This window comes from Helianthus annuus, chromosome 6, assembly GCF_002127325.2.
Source record: "Helianthus annuus cultivar XRQ/B chromosome 6, HanXRQr2.0-SUNRISE, whole genome shotgun sequence".
Classification (NCBI taxonomy): Eukaryota; Viridiplantae; Streptophyta; class Magnoliopsida; order Asterales; family Asteraceae; genus Helianthus; species Helianthus annuus.
In genome coordinates this window covers 4,433,897-4,448,975 of record NC_035438.2, presented here as the reverse complement: position 1 = coordinate 4,448,975, position 15,079 = coordinate 4,433,897, and the positions used below count along the sequence as shown (strand labels likewise).

The 15,079-nt window shown below is 37.0% G+C and overlaps 2 protein-coding genes across 3 annotated transcripts; one reads left to right on the top strand and one right to left on the bottom strand.

Annotated features, from left to right (window-relative positions):
- Window positions 1–537: 537 nt before the first annotated feature.
- Window positions 538–8,630, top strand: LOC110864437 (spastin). The gene is made up of 16 exons (XM_022113509.2): window positions 538–1,166; window positions 2,973–3,094; window positions 3,173–3,261; window positions 3,336–3,371; window positions 3,436–3,532; window positions 4,036–4,078; window positions 4,164–4,261; window positions 4,332–4,396; window positions 4,488–4,984; window positions 5,057–5,114; window positions 6,199–6,312; window positions 6,395–6,963; window positions 7,051–7,189; window positions 7,274–7,342; window positions 7,437–7,556; window positions 8,255–8,630. Exons 1-16 carry the CDS (start codon window positions 961–963, stop codon window positions 8,366–8,368), a joined length of 2,436 nt encoding a protein of 811 aa, XP_021969201.1. The 5' UTR covers window positions 538–960; the 3' UTR covers window positions 8,369–8,630.
- Window positions 8,631–9,457: 827 nt separating this feature from the next.
- On the bottom strand, window positions 9,458–12,129 carry LOC110864438 (reticulon-like protein B1). 2 transcript variants are annotated; one of them, XR_004859899.1, is made up of 5 exons: window positions 11,727–12,129; window positions 10,872–11,052; window positions 10,122–10,790; window positions 9,946–10,015; window positions 9,458–9,864 (listed from the first exon to the last, which is right to left on the bottom strand). XR_004859899.1 is itself a non-coding variant. In XM_022113510.2 (5 exons), exons 1-5 carry the CDS (start codon window positions 11,908–11,910, stop codon window positions 9,689–9,691), a joined length of 753 nt encoding a protein of 250 aa, XP_021969202.1. In that variant the 5' UTR covers window positions 11,911–12,129; the 3' UTR covers window positions 9,458–9,688. The 2 variants fall into 2 exon arrangements, 1 of the variants encoding a protein (XP_021969202.1); XM_022113510.2 differs by having other exon boundaries at window positions 10,649–10,790.
- Window positions 12,130–15,079: the final 2,950 nt, after the last annotated feature.

Sequence of the window (15,079 nt, the reverse complement as noted above, 5' to 3'; positions counted from 1 at the left end):
CGAACAATATCGATACAAATAATCGTTCTTATAATTTTCGATTTATGTAAAGCATGTATCGGATTGTTCTAGCGCTGGCCACATCACGCAAGAATCCCCACTTGTTTTAGTAAGTGCAAATTAACCAAAATACTATTATCAAATAACTCTTTATCTTTTTTTTGAACCGTCAACGAATCCTTCAAATGAGATACTGACAAATCACCACATTGGGATACACACACCTCCGAACCGGGTAAAACTCTCACTTGAGGCCGAGGCCTATGAACATTCACCCGAAGACACGACAGTGCGTTAAGGAAAAATCCATTCAATTCAATAATCGAACTAGTGATCGCCCCCTACTAACTCGTCTGGTCTCCCCATCATCACCTAATGCCGCAAAACTAATGGGAGAAAACAGGAAACAAACATGCGTCGCTTGAAATCTCAAGTCTCTTCTTTTACACTCCACCACCAGCTCATTTACCGGCTCGTTGCCATCAAATAATTCTTTTATCGTTAAAATAAACTCGAATTTACAGTTTTTTCTTGAGGAAAAAAACAAACAAGCATATCCAATCCATGTTTGGATTGATGGTCAGAACACGTGAGCCGCTCGTGAAGGGTACACCTCAACACCGCCATTAGAATTGTATAAAGCGGCAAATACCTCACTGCCACATAACCACTCTCCACCACACCGCCGCCGCCGCCGCCGAAGATGACTTCCTTCTGTTCAACTTTATGAACACAAACACTATCAAAGAGTGGAGAAAATATACCATAATAAACTTGTAATTATAGTAGCATAACACAGGATTGGATCAGTTTGATAGTATATGTTTGGCTATGTTGTGATATTTTGGTGCATAATTTGAAAATTGTAAACCGTCACCGTCGTGTGTGTGATCGATAGTTTCAGACATAGTTCAACCGGAATCTGGAGATTTGTTGGAGATCTGGAGAACAAGTATAGAGATGGAGAACAAGCAGTTGTTTATGTCTGCGTTGAGTGTGGGATTAGGAGTAGGAGTTGGAATGACGGTGAGTAGGTGGACCAGCGGCGGTGACGATTCGTCGGGGATGAGACTCACACCGCAAACGATGGAGCGAGAGATGCTGAGTATGATTGTTGATGGCAAAGACAGCAAGGCCACCTTCGACCAATTTCCCTATTACCTAAGGTATATATATTTAATTTTGTTTTATACTGAGTAGTAAGTTCTCTTTTGATTTTGATTCAAATTATCAAAAAGTTAACTGATGAAAAAATGAATTTCTGATACCCGATGCATGGATGTATGGAACGAACTGTATCTATCCATCACAAAAAAGGTATAGAAGACATGCCAATATGCCATAAATAAATTATATAATCTTATCCTAAATCCGATTTTTAGAATCATTTTTTGTATGCCCGTATGGTAATCTAATTTGAGCATCCGATTTTCAGCGTAAAAACGTACCAAAAAAATAAAAGGGGAATTGACCTCTAATAATCCCAAATAGACGTCATTGGCCATTGACAGTTCCATCTTTGAATATTTCCCATGCCAGTCCCATCTTTCACTTATTTTTCCTCCACCGGTTCTCAGTTAAAAAAACTTAACGGAGTTAAATTTCCGTTAAGTTTTTTATGTTTTTTTTTTAGTTACAAGATGACGTTTTAGAAGCTGTTGAGAAATAGATTTTTTGTGATGGGGGACACATGGCTTGGTGTTGGTCACGCATCAAGTAAATTATTTTTCAAATGGATGATTCATTTCAAACGATGCTTTGTCTTCTTTCGTCGTCACTCTTTGTTTCCTTTTTTTAGTATATTTGATTTACACGTATAGGAAAATAAAATTCTTTGTACTATCACACTATGATGAGTTGCCCATAGTGTTGTATCGGTTTACAAAGGGAAAATCACGAAAATTGGTTGCTAGTGTAACTCATTTTTTTTCCAAGATAGATATTAATTCTAACCCACCCAAGAATAAACATATAAAAACAACTAAGCAGAAAACATCACATTTTTTTTAACGGCCAACAGAATCAATCCTGAACACTATCGGGGCACCCACTGGACAAACGGAGTACTCCGAGAGTAACCTGAGTCCACCACCAATTCTGGGGAAAACCCGGTAACCCACCCGTCCGTAGGCACGATAGTGAAATTACCTGTAAACATAACCTAAGAGAGCTAAGAATGCTAAAATTTAGCCTGCACAAAAAACTTGAAAAGTACAATGAGTTCCACACAAACAACCAATCAAATAATACGTGTAAAGCATCAGCTAAAATTTTGACCAACAGCCAGAAAAAGCTAGCTATAGTATAGCCGACAGTTTGCGAGCTAAATTTTAGCATGCTTTTCCAATTGTTAGCTGACTGTTTACACGTGTATTGTTTTGATTGACTGTTTTTGTGGACCGTGGTACTCAAGGTTTTTGTGCGTGATAAATTCTAGCTTTTGTAGCCGGCTTAGCTTATGTGGCATTTTCTAATTGGTCGGATGTTTTTTTGTGAGTGGATTAAAAGTCAATGTCTATTATGTGGCTTAAAAGTGGGTCAAAATGTCTATTTTGGTGATTATTCTGTTTAGAAACCCGCATGTCATCATTGAACGTCTACAACCAAACAAAAAAACGCGATACAAACATTGATCTCAATCTAAAAAATCTTGAATTGCCCGTAACTTGTTTTATTAATGTCGCTCTTTAAAAGTGTAGCCAGGGGCGGAACCAGAGAGGGGGGGGGGTCAAGAGGGTCCGTTGACCCTCGAGCACCGGAACTTTTTGAATTTTTATTTATAAATTTTGAGTTTTTGAAGAACAAACTTAGAGATGGACCCCCTAATTTGAACCAGTATAAAATATAAGCTTTATGATGACCCCCTAACTAAATCGTTCTGGTTCCGCCACTGAGTGTAGCGAATCATAGTCACTCGGTTTACTTTGTTTATTTGGTTTGTAATGGTTATTTTTTCTTGACCATTATAACAGCGAGCAGACAAGGGTTTTACTTACAAGTGCAGCCTTTGTTTATCTAAAGAACATCGACTTCTCCAAACACACAAGGAACCTTTCTCCGGCAAGTCGAACCATATTGTTATCAGGGCCCGCGGGTAAATTAAAATTTTTACCACGCTTAAACAGATCTTGTCAGCATTATCATCTAATGTTTTTTCACTTTGTGTTTATAGAACTTTACCAGCAAATGCTTGCCAAAGCTTTGGCTCATTACTTTGAAGCCAAGTTGTTGCTACTAGATGTCACTGATTTTTCACTTAAGGTGCGCTTGCGTTGCGTAATAATAATATTTTTACCGTTCGAATTTACTAATCCGCCGGTCTTGATTCTTGTCAGGTCCAAAGCAAATATGGAGGTTCCTATAAGGAAAATGTAAGCATTTAAAACATTTCTTTTAACTATGATTATTACTGTGTTCATGAACATGTTTGTATAGGCGTTTCAAAGGTCCACTTCAGAAACAACCTTGGCACGAATGTCCGACTTACTTGGATCAACCCTATCTATGTTTCAAACCAAACAAGAAGCAACAGGTATTCAATTTCAGATGTTCTGTTCACATCACGGCCAAGAAAACATGGTAACGTGTTACATACCAAACGAGAGAACTCAACCCAAAGACTAGTCTGGTGGGTGAGAGAGCTCATTTGGTATATAAACCCCACATTAGTTGCCCATACAACCGATGTGGGACAAGTCCCATACCTTGCAGTTGTATTAGTCCATAACAATCGACCCTCTTTAAGGGCCAACGTCCTCGTTGGTCACAGCTAGCTCTTTCCAGGCCACCACTCCATGGGCCACAACTCCGAGCCTCGTTGGTCGGGCTCTCTCCAGGCCACCACTCCGAGTTCCGACTCTGATACCAATGTTACATACCAAACGAGAGAACTCAACCCAAAAGACTAGTCTGGTGGATGAAAGAGCCCATTTAGTATATAAACCCCACATTAGTTGTCCATACAACCGATGTGGGACAAGTCCCATACCTTGCAATTGTATTAGTCCATAACATAACGATTTTTCGGTATTGCAGGGACGTTGCGTAGACAGAGTAGTGTTTCTGATTTTGGATCAAGGTGTGACACAATTCTTTCGATAAAAATATCGACACGTGGTTGCCGGTTGGAATTTTTTTTAATATATTATATCTTTTATTTGTAGGGGGTCCGAAACTTTCTCAAATCCTCCGAATCTTAGGAGAAACGCGTCTTCATCGACTAATATAGAAGAGCTTGCTACAAAATGTCCGACAAATCCATGTAAGTTATTTAATCCGAACCAATCATAAAGCGAAAAATAAGATTAAGTTTGGCATTTCGTTCTTCGCAGCTCCACTTAGGCGCACAAGCAGCTTGGCTTTCGACGAGAAGCTTTTTATACAAACGTTATACAAGGTACGCGTGAACTTTATACCGTCTCTTGTCACAATTGTCGCTTTCTTATATATCCAAAAGATATTTAACAATCTTTTTATTAAACTTTTAGGTTATTACTTTCGTATCCAAGAGCAGCCCGATGGTGTTGTATCTTAGAGACGTTGAGAAGCTTCTATGCCGATCACAACGAGTATACACCCTGTTCCAAAAAATGCTAAAAAAGATTTCTGGACCGGTTCTGATTATCGGGTCACAAGTTGTGGACTTAGAAAAAGATTACAGAGAATTGGATGAGAGAATTACGTCGGTTTTCCCGTACAACATCGAGATCAAACCTCCTCAAGAAGAAAATCATTTGGTTAGTTGGAAAAGTCAACTGGAAGAAGATATGAAGATGATCCAGTTTCAGGATAACCGAAATCATATTAGTGAAGTGCTGGCCGCTAATGATCTCGACTGTGATGATCTCGCGTCTATTTGCGTGGCTGATACGATTGATCTTAGCAAATATATAGAGGAGATTGTGGTTTCGGCAATTTCATATCATTTGACACATACTAAGAATCCGGAGTATCGTAATGGAAAACTAGTTATATCTACCGCAAGGTCTGATTCGGCGTTTTATATCTATCTTTTTACTTGAATATTTCGGTGACTTGTTTTACTTGGTTCGCGCAGTTTGTCGCATGGATTGAGTCTGTTCCAGGAAGGTAAATCTGTTAAAGACACCTCAAAGGTAAGGAGAAAATGCCAGCCCATAACACAGCTACTCGAGTTTCCGATATTAATTTTTTTTTTTTTTTTTTTTGCAAACAATTATGCATTTGTTAAGGGTGTGCACGGGTCAGCTCGGTTTCGGTTATTGAAAACGGTTTGGTTTCGGTTTTTTTGGGTTTAGCAACGGTTCGGTTTTTCGGTCTTTGGAACAAAATTACGTAAGATTCAAAAATAAAAAGTATAATCCAAGATTTGAGAATTTTTTCTTAGATGTTTACAATTAATTTATTATATTCAACCTTTTTAATTAATATTGTTCACGTAACCTAACCTTCTAATCTATTTTTATGATTCTCCTAAGTTTTTATTAAGACAATATTTTATAGTAGAGTTAATTACTATTTTCGTCCCTGTGGTTTGTCAAAAATCACTATTTCAGTCCATTAGTTTCAAAATTGCGATTTCAGTCCCCTGTGGTTTCACTTTCGTAACCATTTCAGTCCACCTCCGTTAACACCATCCATTTATTCTGTTAAGTACACGTGAATTGACCATAATGCCCTTATTAATAAAAAACAAAAAGATATCTAAATGAGTTAATTACTGTTTTCGTCCCTGTGGTTTGTCAAAAATCACTATTTCAGTCCATTAGTTTAAAAATTGCGATTTCAGTCCCTGTGGTTTCACTTTCTTAGATGTTTACAATTAATTTATTATATTCAACCTTTTTAATTAATATTGTTCACGTAGCCTAACCTTCTAATCTATTTTTATGATTCTCCTAAGTTTTTATTAAGATAATATTTTATAGTACTTCCATAATCATTTGATTTATATTAAGTTTGTTATTTCTTGTAGTCAATAGATAAATCAGTTCAAAGATGGATAAACATGTTAATGTTTTTATTATAAATACTTGACGTTCATGAACAAAACTAATAATTCCAAAATCAATATATAAAAAAAAACATTTAAAAGATTGATTTTTAGGTGATTCGGTTCGGTTGCGTTTTTTCGGTTTTCAAAAAATGTAAAACCTATGTAAATTTTTGGTGTGGTTTGGTTATTTTCGGTTTTCTGCTCACCACTGACATTTGTTATAGGATGTTGGTGGCCCAAAACCAGAAACGAAAGTTGAAAGCGCTCGTCCTAGCGAAGCAGAAGCCTCGGCTCCTAAGAATACTGATAATGTGGCCCCCGCAACGCCAAAAGCTCCAGTAAGTCGAAAATCTTAAAAAGATTTTTTTTATTATTTTCTTTAATATAATTCTCTAATTATAAGTTGCAATTTACTATTAGGGAGTACCAGCTGACAATGAGTTTGAGAAACGCATAAGGCCCGAAGTGATACCGGCAAGCGAGATCGGTGTGACATTTTCCGATGTCGGTTCATTGGACGACATTAAAGAGTCACTTCAAGAACTAGTAATGTTACCTCTAAGACGACCCGACTTGTTCATAGGAGGCCTGCTAAAGCCATGTAGAGGGATACTACTATTCGGGCCACCTGGAACGGGGAAAACTATGCTTGCAAAGGCAATCGCTAACGAGGCCGGAGCGAGTTTTATTAACGTCTCGATGTCCACCATTACTTCAAAATGGTTTGGTGAAGATGAGAAGAACGTTCGAGCTTTGTTTTCTCTTGCGGCAAAGGTCTCACCGACTATTATATTCGTTGATGAGGTGGATAGTATGCTTGGTCAACGGTCAAGAGCCGGGGAGCATGAAGCCATGCGGAAGATTAAGAACGAGTTCATGACACATTGGGACGGGCTGTTGACTAAACCGGGTGAAAGGATATTAGTCCTCGCTGCAACCAATCGTCCGTTTGACCTTGATGAGGCGATTATCAGACGTTTCGAGAGAAGGTAATCACTAACGATTATCTTACACGCTATACATATCTTTCTCAATAGCTTCTTATAAGATGTTTCTGTTTTTGTGACGATGAATAGGATTATGGTCGGGCTACCGTCTGTGGAAAATCGGGAAAAGATATTGACGACGCTTTTGGCTAAAGAACAGATCGACGAAGGATTGAACTTAAAAGAGGTTGCGAATATGACGGAAGGATATACAGGAAGTGATCTGAAGGTAGTATACTGGTTTAATAGGTGATCGATTATCTGCACACTCGATTTAAACTTTATTTAACCGAGGGTTATTATAACAATACAGAATCTATGTAATACGGCTGCATATCGGCCCGTAAGGGAGTTGATACAACAAGAGAGATTGAAGGATATGGTAAGTACCTTAATCAACTGCCACATTTCCTACATAAGTACTATTTTCTTTTTTCTTTACGCGTGACTGACGAGCAGAGTATTTGAAATTTTAGGAGAAGAAACGCTTAGCCGAGAGCGGTGTAGGGCCCGAGTCTCCAGAAGAAAATGAAGAGGAGAAGGTGATCAAGATCAGGCCCTTGAATATGGAAGACTTCAGGGAAGCCAAGAATCAGGTTTGTTAAAAGTTTTATTACGCTAATAAGCCGATGAATAGATAAAATAGGTTCTATGTAGTTAATATCCCGATATATCAGTGATATATCGGTTATCGGTCCCCTACCGAGATAGCGGTTCAAAAATATCAGCTAGAATATCAGTACCGATAATATCAGCGATGTTGTCCGATATTTGACGATATTGGACTGATATTTGACCGATAAATCGCCAATTTTCTCGATATCAGTACCTTTCTTCTAAGTTCTACTGTTCATCTTTCTTCTTGTTGTTGCTATTAGTGTTTTAAGTCTTAGTCAGTTCTTACTTGCTACGATTGTTAGTGTTTTCCAAGTTGCAAAATGTTAATTTGTTAATGGTAGGAGGGTATAATGAATTGTTAGTGTTAAATTGCTATATATATAAATTTAGCATGATATTATATCGGTCCTTGACCGATATCCGATATTTTACCGCATTAACTACTTTAAATAGGTTTCAAAGGTTGTATGAGTTTGGCTTCCAAGTTTCAATGTATTTGACTCGTTCACATTTTAGCTTAATACACTTGACCCGGTTAGATAAAAGCCAATCCGAAACGACCCATTTGTCGTAAATAAAAAGAAATATATAAGTAGTCCTTGGCCGCTAGATCCATGACAAATTCAGTAGATACTCGCATACAGATTATGTTTGATTGTGGTTATTTGTTGGGAAGGTGGCGGCAAGCTTTGCATCGGAGGGATCAATAATGAGCGAGCTGAAGCAATGGAACGAGCAATACGGGGAAGGAGGTTCAAGGAAAAAGGAGCAATTATCATATTTCCTCTAGGTTTTCACCATACAAGCTATAAAGTCCAATAAAAAGTGTTCTAGCCAGCCAGCAATCAGATTAATCAGTTCGTTCGTCAGAAAACTGCGGTTCAGTTCAGTTTGTTGGGTGGCTTACAATATTTGAATGGTTATTGTGTGTGCTGTAACATTGTTTGTGTTGTTTTCCACATAAAAGAGAATATGTTTGATGTTGTTGAGTGCATTGTACGACGAATGGTCTCTTGTACGAGGAATGGTCTTTTGTGTTCTGTTGTATGATATTTAATTTCTCTGTTAATGGAACGTAACCGACTTCTTTAGTGACCGGAGTCCGGACACAGCTGGTCCAGATGGATTAAGGTCATTATATACTCTAGGAATTTGTATATGGTTGTAGCATTTGGGGGATTAGGGTGTAGACGAGATAAACCAATCTTGTGCTGGTTGAGATCGGTTTGTTGAAAGCGAATAATGAGCCAAGGAGCATGCGCTTTAACTGTAACTCGTTTATTAAAGCGCTAGCTTAGCGTGAGATTTGATTGTAACTCGCTTATTAAAGAAGCCCTAGCTTTACCTACCGAGCTCAACACAATCCTAGGCGAACATTATTTTATGCGTGCCCGATATTATCATTTGTATGACAGATATATGGCAACTCGTTTAACTAAGCGCTAGCTCAGCAGCTTCACCTACAGAGCGTAACACATTCCTAAGCAAACATTATTTATGCGTGCACGACATTATAATTTATATTTATACAAATACATAGTAACCCGTTCACTAAAAAAACCCTAGCTTCACCTACCGAGCTTTAACACAATCCTAAGCAAACATTATCTATGTGTGCACAATTTTATTTGATATGACAGATATTATCATCATACTCCGTAAATCCCACCAATAGCAAAGCTAAGGTAGGGTCTGTGGAGGGTAAGATGTAGACAGCCTTACCTCTACCCCGTATATATAATCACATAATAAATTTACATATATACAATGATTATAACAAAAAAAAAAAAAGACAACATATGTTATTCGAAAGGTTGGGCTCGGCTTGTTTACACCTAGTAAAGTTCTACCAAGATAAAATTCTTTGCACAAGATAACATTTCATCATTTTTCTCAAACAAAGTGCCACATTAACAAAAACTGTAACACCATGTATAAAACATAACATCACCCATCACTTGAAAAAAAAAAAAAAAAACAAGAAAATTATATTAGGCACATGAGTCAATCAACCCCACCACCCTAAAACATAAAACACACACCTATGTGACCCAAAAAACAATCAACCATTTTAGAGATAATATAAAACACACCTAGCCAACTTGCATTCTCAAGCCTTTTTCTTATCTTTCAATTCTTTCATGGATCTTGGGATCTTACTCAGTACCTTTTCATCGAGTACCGCGTATTGTTTCTTGATTTCAATCCATGCTTTCTCTGCAAGTGGGTCAATCTTATCCTCAAATTTGTCGTAGATCACGGGTACCGAGAAGAGTAGCACAAGTGCTGCATTGGCATTCAAAAATCAGTTTTGTGATCCACAAAGAAACACTGAAATAGATTGTAATCATGGTATTGGGAAATTACATATGTAGACCAATGTCAAAAAGTTATAGCAGTTGCTGATTATCGACACGAACCACAAGCCCGCAATAACCTGATCAACAAACAAAAATTAAAATTAAAAAAATAAATAAATAAGCCCCCGTAAACGGGCGGGGATCTCGGTGAAGAAAGAAGCCCCCGTAAACTTTTTGACAGACCCGAGGGAAGGAAGATCCACATTGCGCCCCGCGGACGTTTTAGTTTTCGGGTGGGATGCAGGTAAACACGCATGTGTCGATCTTACCGGGGTTTCCCCCCTTGTAGGCTTACGGGATACAGGTTTTGTCCCTGGTCAGGCAATTGCAAAGGCGGCAGCGAAGAAAATGGACAAACATGCAAAAGCCTGCGAGGATAATCAACATTCCTTTATCCCTTTTGCCTTTGATACCTTTGGCTCGCTAGCCCCAGAAGCCATCAGATTTCTTGAACGGGTCCAACGGGTTGTTCACAGCAACATTTCGTCTCCTAGAGATCGGGGTTTCGTTTTTACTAGGTTAGGTTTCGCTATTCAAAAAGGGGTAGCGGCGCAGCTTGTTGCCCGCTTACCGGCTATTTTGGTGTAATTGTCCTTAAAGTTTTTATATGAAAGAAGATCATATATTAAAAAAAATAAATAAATAAATAAATAAATAAACAAATGCATGTTTAGTTAACTGCAAAAAAATTGCAGCAAAATGCAGCTTACAGATAGGAATTTCTTCAAGTCTTTCCCTGAAGCAATATCATGTAAAGCTGCCAAACCGCGGTTAATTTCAATCCTTAACGATGACACAATTTCCGTAACAGGCTTCTCCGGAATCGAGACCTCTGGAATTTTGGGTGGAGACCTGTAAGCAAACATCGGATAATTCATAAACATACATAAAAATATCGATCAAACACGTTTTCGAATTGTTGAAAACGCTCACTTGTGGATGAAAGTCGAGGCATTTGACCACAAAAACAGTATTGCCAATGTAAGAATCAGACTGTGGCAAACCAAAGTCAGCAAATGATATTCCAACACTTCGAATAAAAACCAGATCACCGTCGCACCGCCTATGATCCCGCCCGACACCTTCTTATCCTTCCACAGAAGCAGATCGGCCGCTTTAAAAACAATCAAAGGTTAGCAAATTTACAAAATAGATCTCGTCTCCTTGAAACTTCAATTTGCATTAATGTAAACTTTCAACTTTTACAGGTTATAAAGCAATTGAAATCAACCTTTTACTTAATTATTACTATTATTATTATTATTATTATTATTATTATTATTATTATTATTATTATTATTATTATTATTATTATTATTATTATTATTATTATTATTTACTAATTATTACCATTAAGCTACCACTAACAAAAGATAAGTGAGATATTAATAATTAATATCATCAACCTTTATGAAACAAAAAGGTAACATCTTAACTGGAAAAAACCTCAAATTCATAATTAAAGAAAAAAGCCTAACATCTTCTAGATCTATCGCTAGCACGATTAAACCTGATTAATAAAAAAATACACCATGTAACTATAAAAAAAAAAAAAAAAAAAAAAAAAAAAATTAAAAAATTATAGACACTAGATATAAAGTAGTTAGTTAATCGCAACTTTTGTTGTTCAAAATTTATAGTTTTATTTTTGTTTATCTAACTTGTTTAGGTCGATTAGACTAGATCTAGATGTTGAAGGCCAATTGAGCTCTTAAACCCTAACTAATAAATTATTCAAAATCAACAGATTATGCAACAATTTCGACAAATAACTGAAGAAAAACATACGTTTTCCACCGCCGAAGACATTGTGAACGGGTTTTTCGCGACCAAAAAGGCGAAAAACCTTGGATTTCATAGCGGAAATCTTGCTGTCGTCATCTGAATCTGAAGATGAAGAAGAATGATCGTGTAATTTCTCCGATATCTTCTCGATTAACGACTCAGGCTTGTGATCTTCGTGATCTGACATGATTTCTGGCTAAAATGGAATCAGAAAGTGAAAACAAACCCTAATTTTTTTAAAGTATTGGAAGTTGAAACAGAGGTTTTGAGAGTTGAAACGCAAGGAATGTGTGTGAATAGCTGCTAGGTGGGTCATATACAGGGGGTGGTTACCGAGGCTGAGGTGTGGGTGCTTTCCGAACCTGGTGGTTCGGAGCTGGGTTTTGATCTGATTGGTGTGATTTGTAGTCTAGTATCTACGAAGCTAAATGAATTAAAATTCAAATGAGATGAGAATCTGAGATTTCGGCTTAGTTTCATGTTATACCCCTCAACTTTGTTTTATAACACCTCCCAATATCTTAATTTTTTTAAACGGTGAATTTGGATCACTGGAGTATAATCCAGTTATCAGCGAAACTACCTGATTATATCCATCTCCACTAGACAATAATGTTTATACATCAATTCAAGAGAAAACCCAATAAATCTAGGAAAACCCTCTTGCGGGAATCGAACTCAGGATCTAATGATCATTAAACCTTATCTTACTCTCAAGATACCACTAGGCTATAATGTCATACGCCTAATATCTTACTTTGAAAGTTTATTTAACATTTACTTTGTAGAATGTGAATCCGCACCACTTAAAAGGAATAACTGAAGTAGGTAATTGAATTTGATACTTATGTTATTTGCGTTTTAGTTTGTTTTTCAAATCTAACATGCATATATTGGTCTTTTCTTACTAAGTTAAAAATCTTGAGGTTGGTCTTTTCTTACTAAGTTAAAAATCTTGAGGGTGGGTGTTTAAAAATCTCAGCGTTCAGTCGAAAAATCATAAGCGTAAGTTGGGTGTTTAATAATCTTAGCATTCAGTCGAAAAATCATAGCATAAGTTTACGCGTAAAGGTAACATAACTATAAGGTCAACTGACTCCACACTTTATGCTAGGCCCGTTCATGTATGTCTACATTTCGGTTTTTTCTTCCTTCAAATGTGCTTATTGGATGTAATTTTATTTTCAATTATCACATCCATAAAAAAATCTAGCAAAACCTTACTCATATCATAGTAGAATCTAAGAAAGGCGAAATAAGGATATACATTTCTTTTATTTTAGAAGGTAAACAAGTTGTACTAGCTGAGACTCCCGACCCAAAAACTTATTATTGTTTCTCAAACATCTAAAGGATAAAAATACAAATAAGATAAAGCATATAAAACCCTCAAAATGACGAGACCTTATCAAAGAATCAATGAACCTCTAGTTCTGCTCTTGATATCACTAAGTCGGATATTACAAAATACTTTCTTAACCATTTATCTTGTTTAAATCTAAGAATGTTATTAGTGGCTGGTTAGGGGTTTCAAAAAGTTTTGGTTGGCGGACAAAATTTGTAAATCCAAACACGATTCATATAATTGTGTAACCTAAACATATTTATAATTGTGTTATATTTTATGTTGACTCGTTTAGTGTTCATTTACGAATATAAGTATCAAGTGATGACTTGGAAACAAATTTAATCAATAACAATAATAATAACTAAATCGCAAATAAACATTTTTTGTATTAATCTTTTTTTAATTAATTATGTTCTTTATCTCTAAATCTTAATTAACAAGCTTAGGTTTATATATTTGACTAAAATAGAGAAAAATTAAATAAGACTGTTAACACTTGTATAAATGAGAAGTTTTTAAAAACATTTAAACTTTGTATCTATCTTTATTTAACAAATGAAATGGTTCATCAATCATATTAATCAATCTACATCCTCATTATTTCCGTATCGTTTTTTTGTCGGGTTATATTATATGGGTCATATTATATATGTTTCTTTGCAACGTGGAAGCTGGTTTTTTTAAAAAGATTATTTTAAAACTTGAATGCTGGTTTTCTTCCTTCAAAAAAAACCAATAAATGTTAATACGTGTCGCAATTAACGGGCCGTGCCAGCACGTCACTAAGGGGCCAACTAGCTTCCACAACTGAGTGACACGTGTATTGTTTTTTATGCAATTATAATGGGATGCCTTATTAATAATGCCTCACGAACTTAGACCATTGGGTATGGTTAGATTTGGGTTGGGGCATTTATTGACACGTAGAATGGGAGCCTTTTCACCACTCAAACCCACGTCCATGGGGTATGGTGGGGCTTGGGTTAGGGGCATGAGTTTGGTTTAGCCATTGAGAGCCCGCCATGTCACCTTACTAGCCCTACTAGCCCGCCCCACGCCCGGCTTTAAACCCACGCCAATGGGGCCACGCCCCAACCCAAGCCCCCGGGGTGGTGGCTTGGGCGTTTTCAGCCAACCCACGCTCCAACCCAAGCCCCATATCCCATGCCCTTAGACCGGTGGGTATGGGGAGGATAATCTCTTTGGAGACTACCCGTCACGTAGGCGCCACGTAATCACGGGAGGAGAAGCATCCTCTTGGGGACTAACCAAGGGTGTGGGAGGACTACCCACTTTAATAAAAAAAAATAATATATATTCAAGGAGAGAGAGAGAGAGAGAAACAATGAAGAGGCCTACCAATTTTGAAACTCAGCCCTGTCTCCACCGTCTGAAATCCGACGGAAGTGCCGCGACGGGCCCCTAGGGGGCGGTGTGCAACGGTCCTGGATGGGGGGGGCGGCTCGGGGACAAGCCTCATACCTGGCAGTCTTATGATCCAGGGAATTTATATAATCTTAAAAACAAATGTCGGTGACTGTCCCATCAAAAGCCACCGACAATTGTTTGATTATATTACTTACCGAAAGCAAATCTCTCATCAATTAAATAGTTGGATCAGGTGGCTGCGCATATAATCTTCCCAATTCCATCCCGGGTTTGAATCCCTATTATGCAATTTTTTTTCATACCCTTTCACTGCATTTATACCTCCTTTTAAAGAATAGTTAATTATGCTAACTTTACAAATTTCCTATCCAAATTTCAACACAAAACATGTAATAACATATTCGCACCTTTTTTTTGTTTTCTTTTTCCTTACTTTATTATTATTATTATTATTATTATTATTATTATTATTATTATTATTATATATTGTATTATATAACTATTAATTAGTAATATATCGCTGTGTGGTATAGTAAGATGTGCTTAAGCGGTTTTCTTTGCTTAGAGGATTTTGTACATGAGGCTTTGGTTGATGTACATGGTTTATTTAACTTTAATT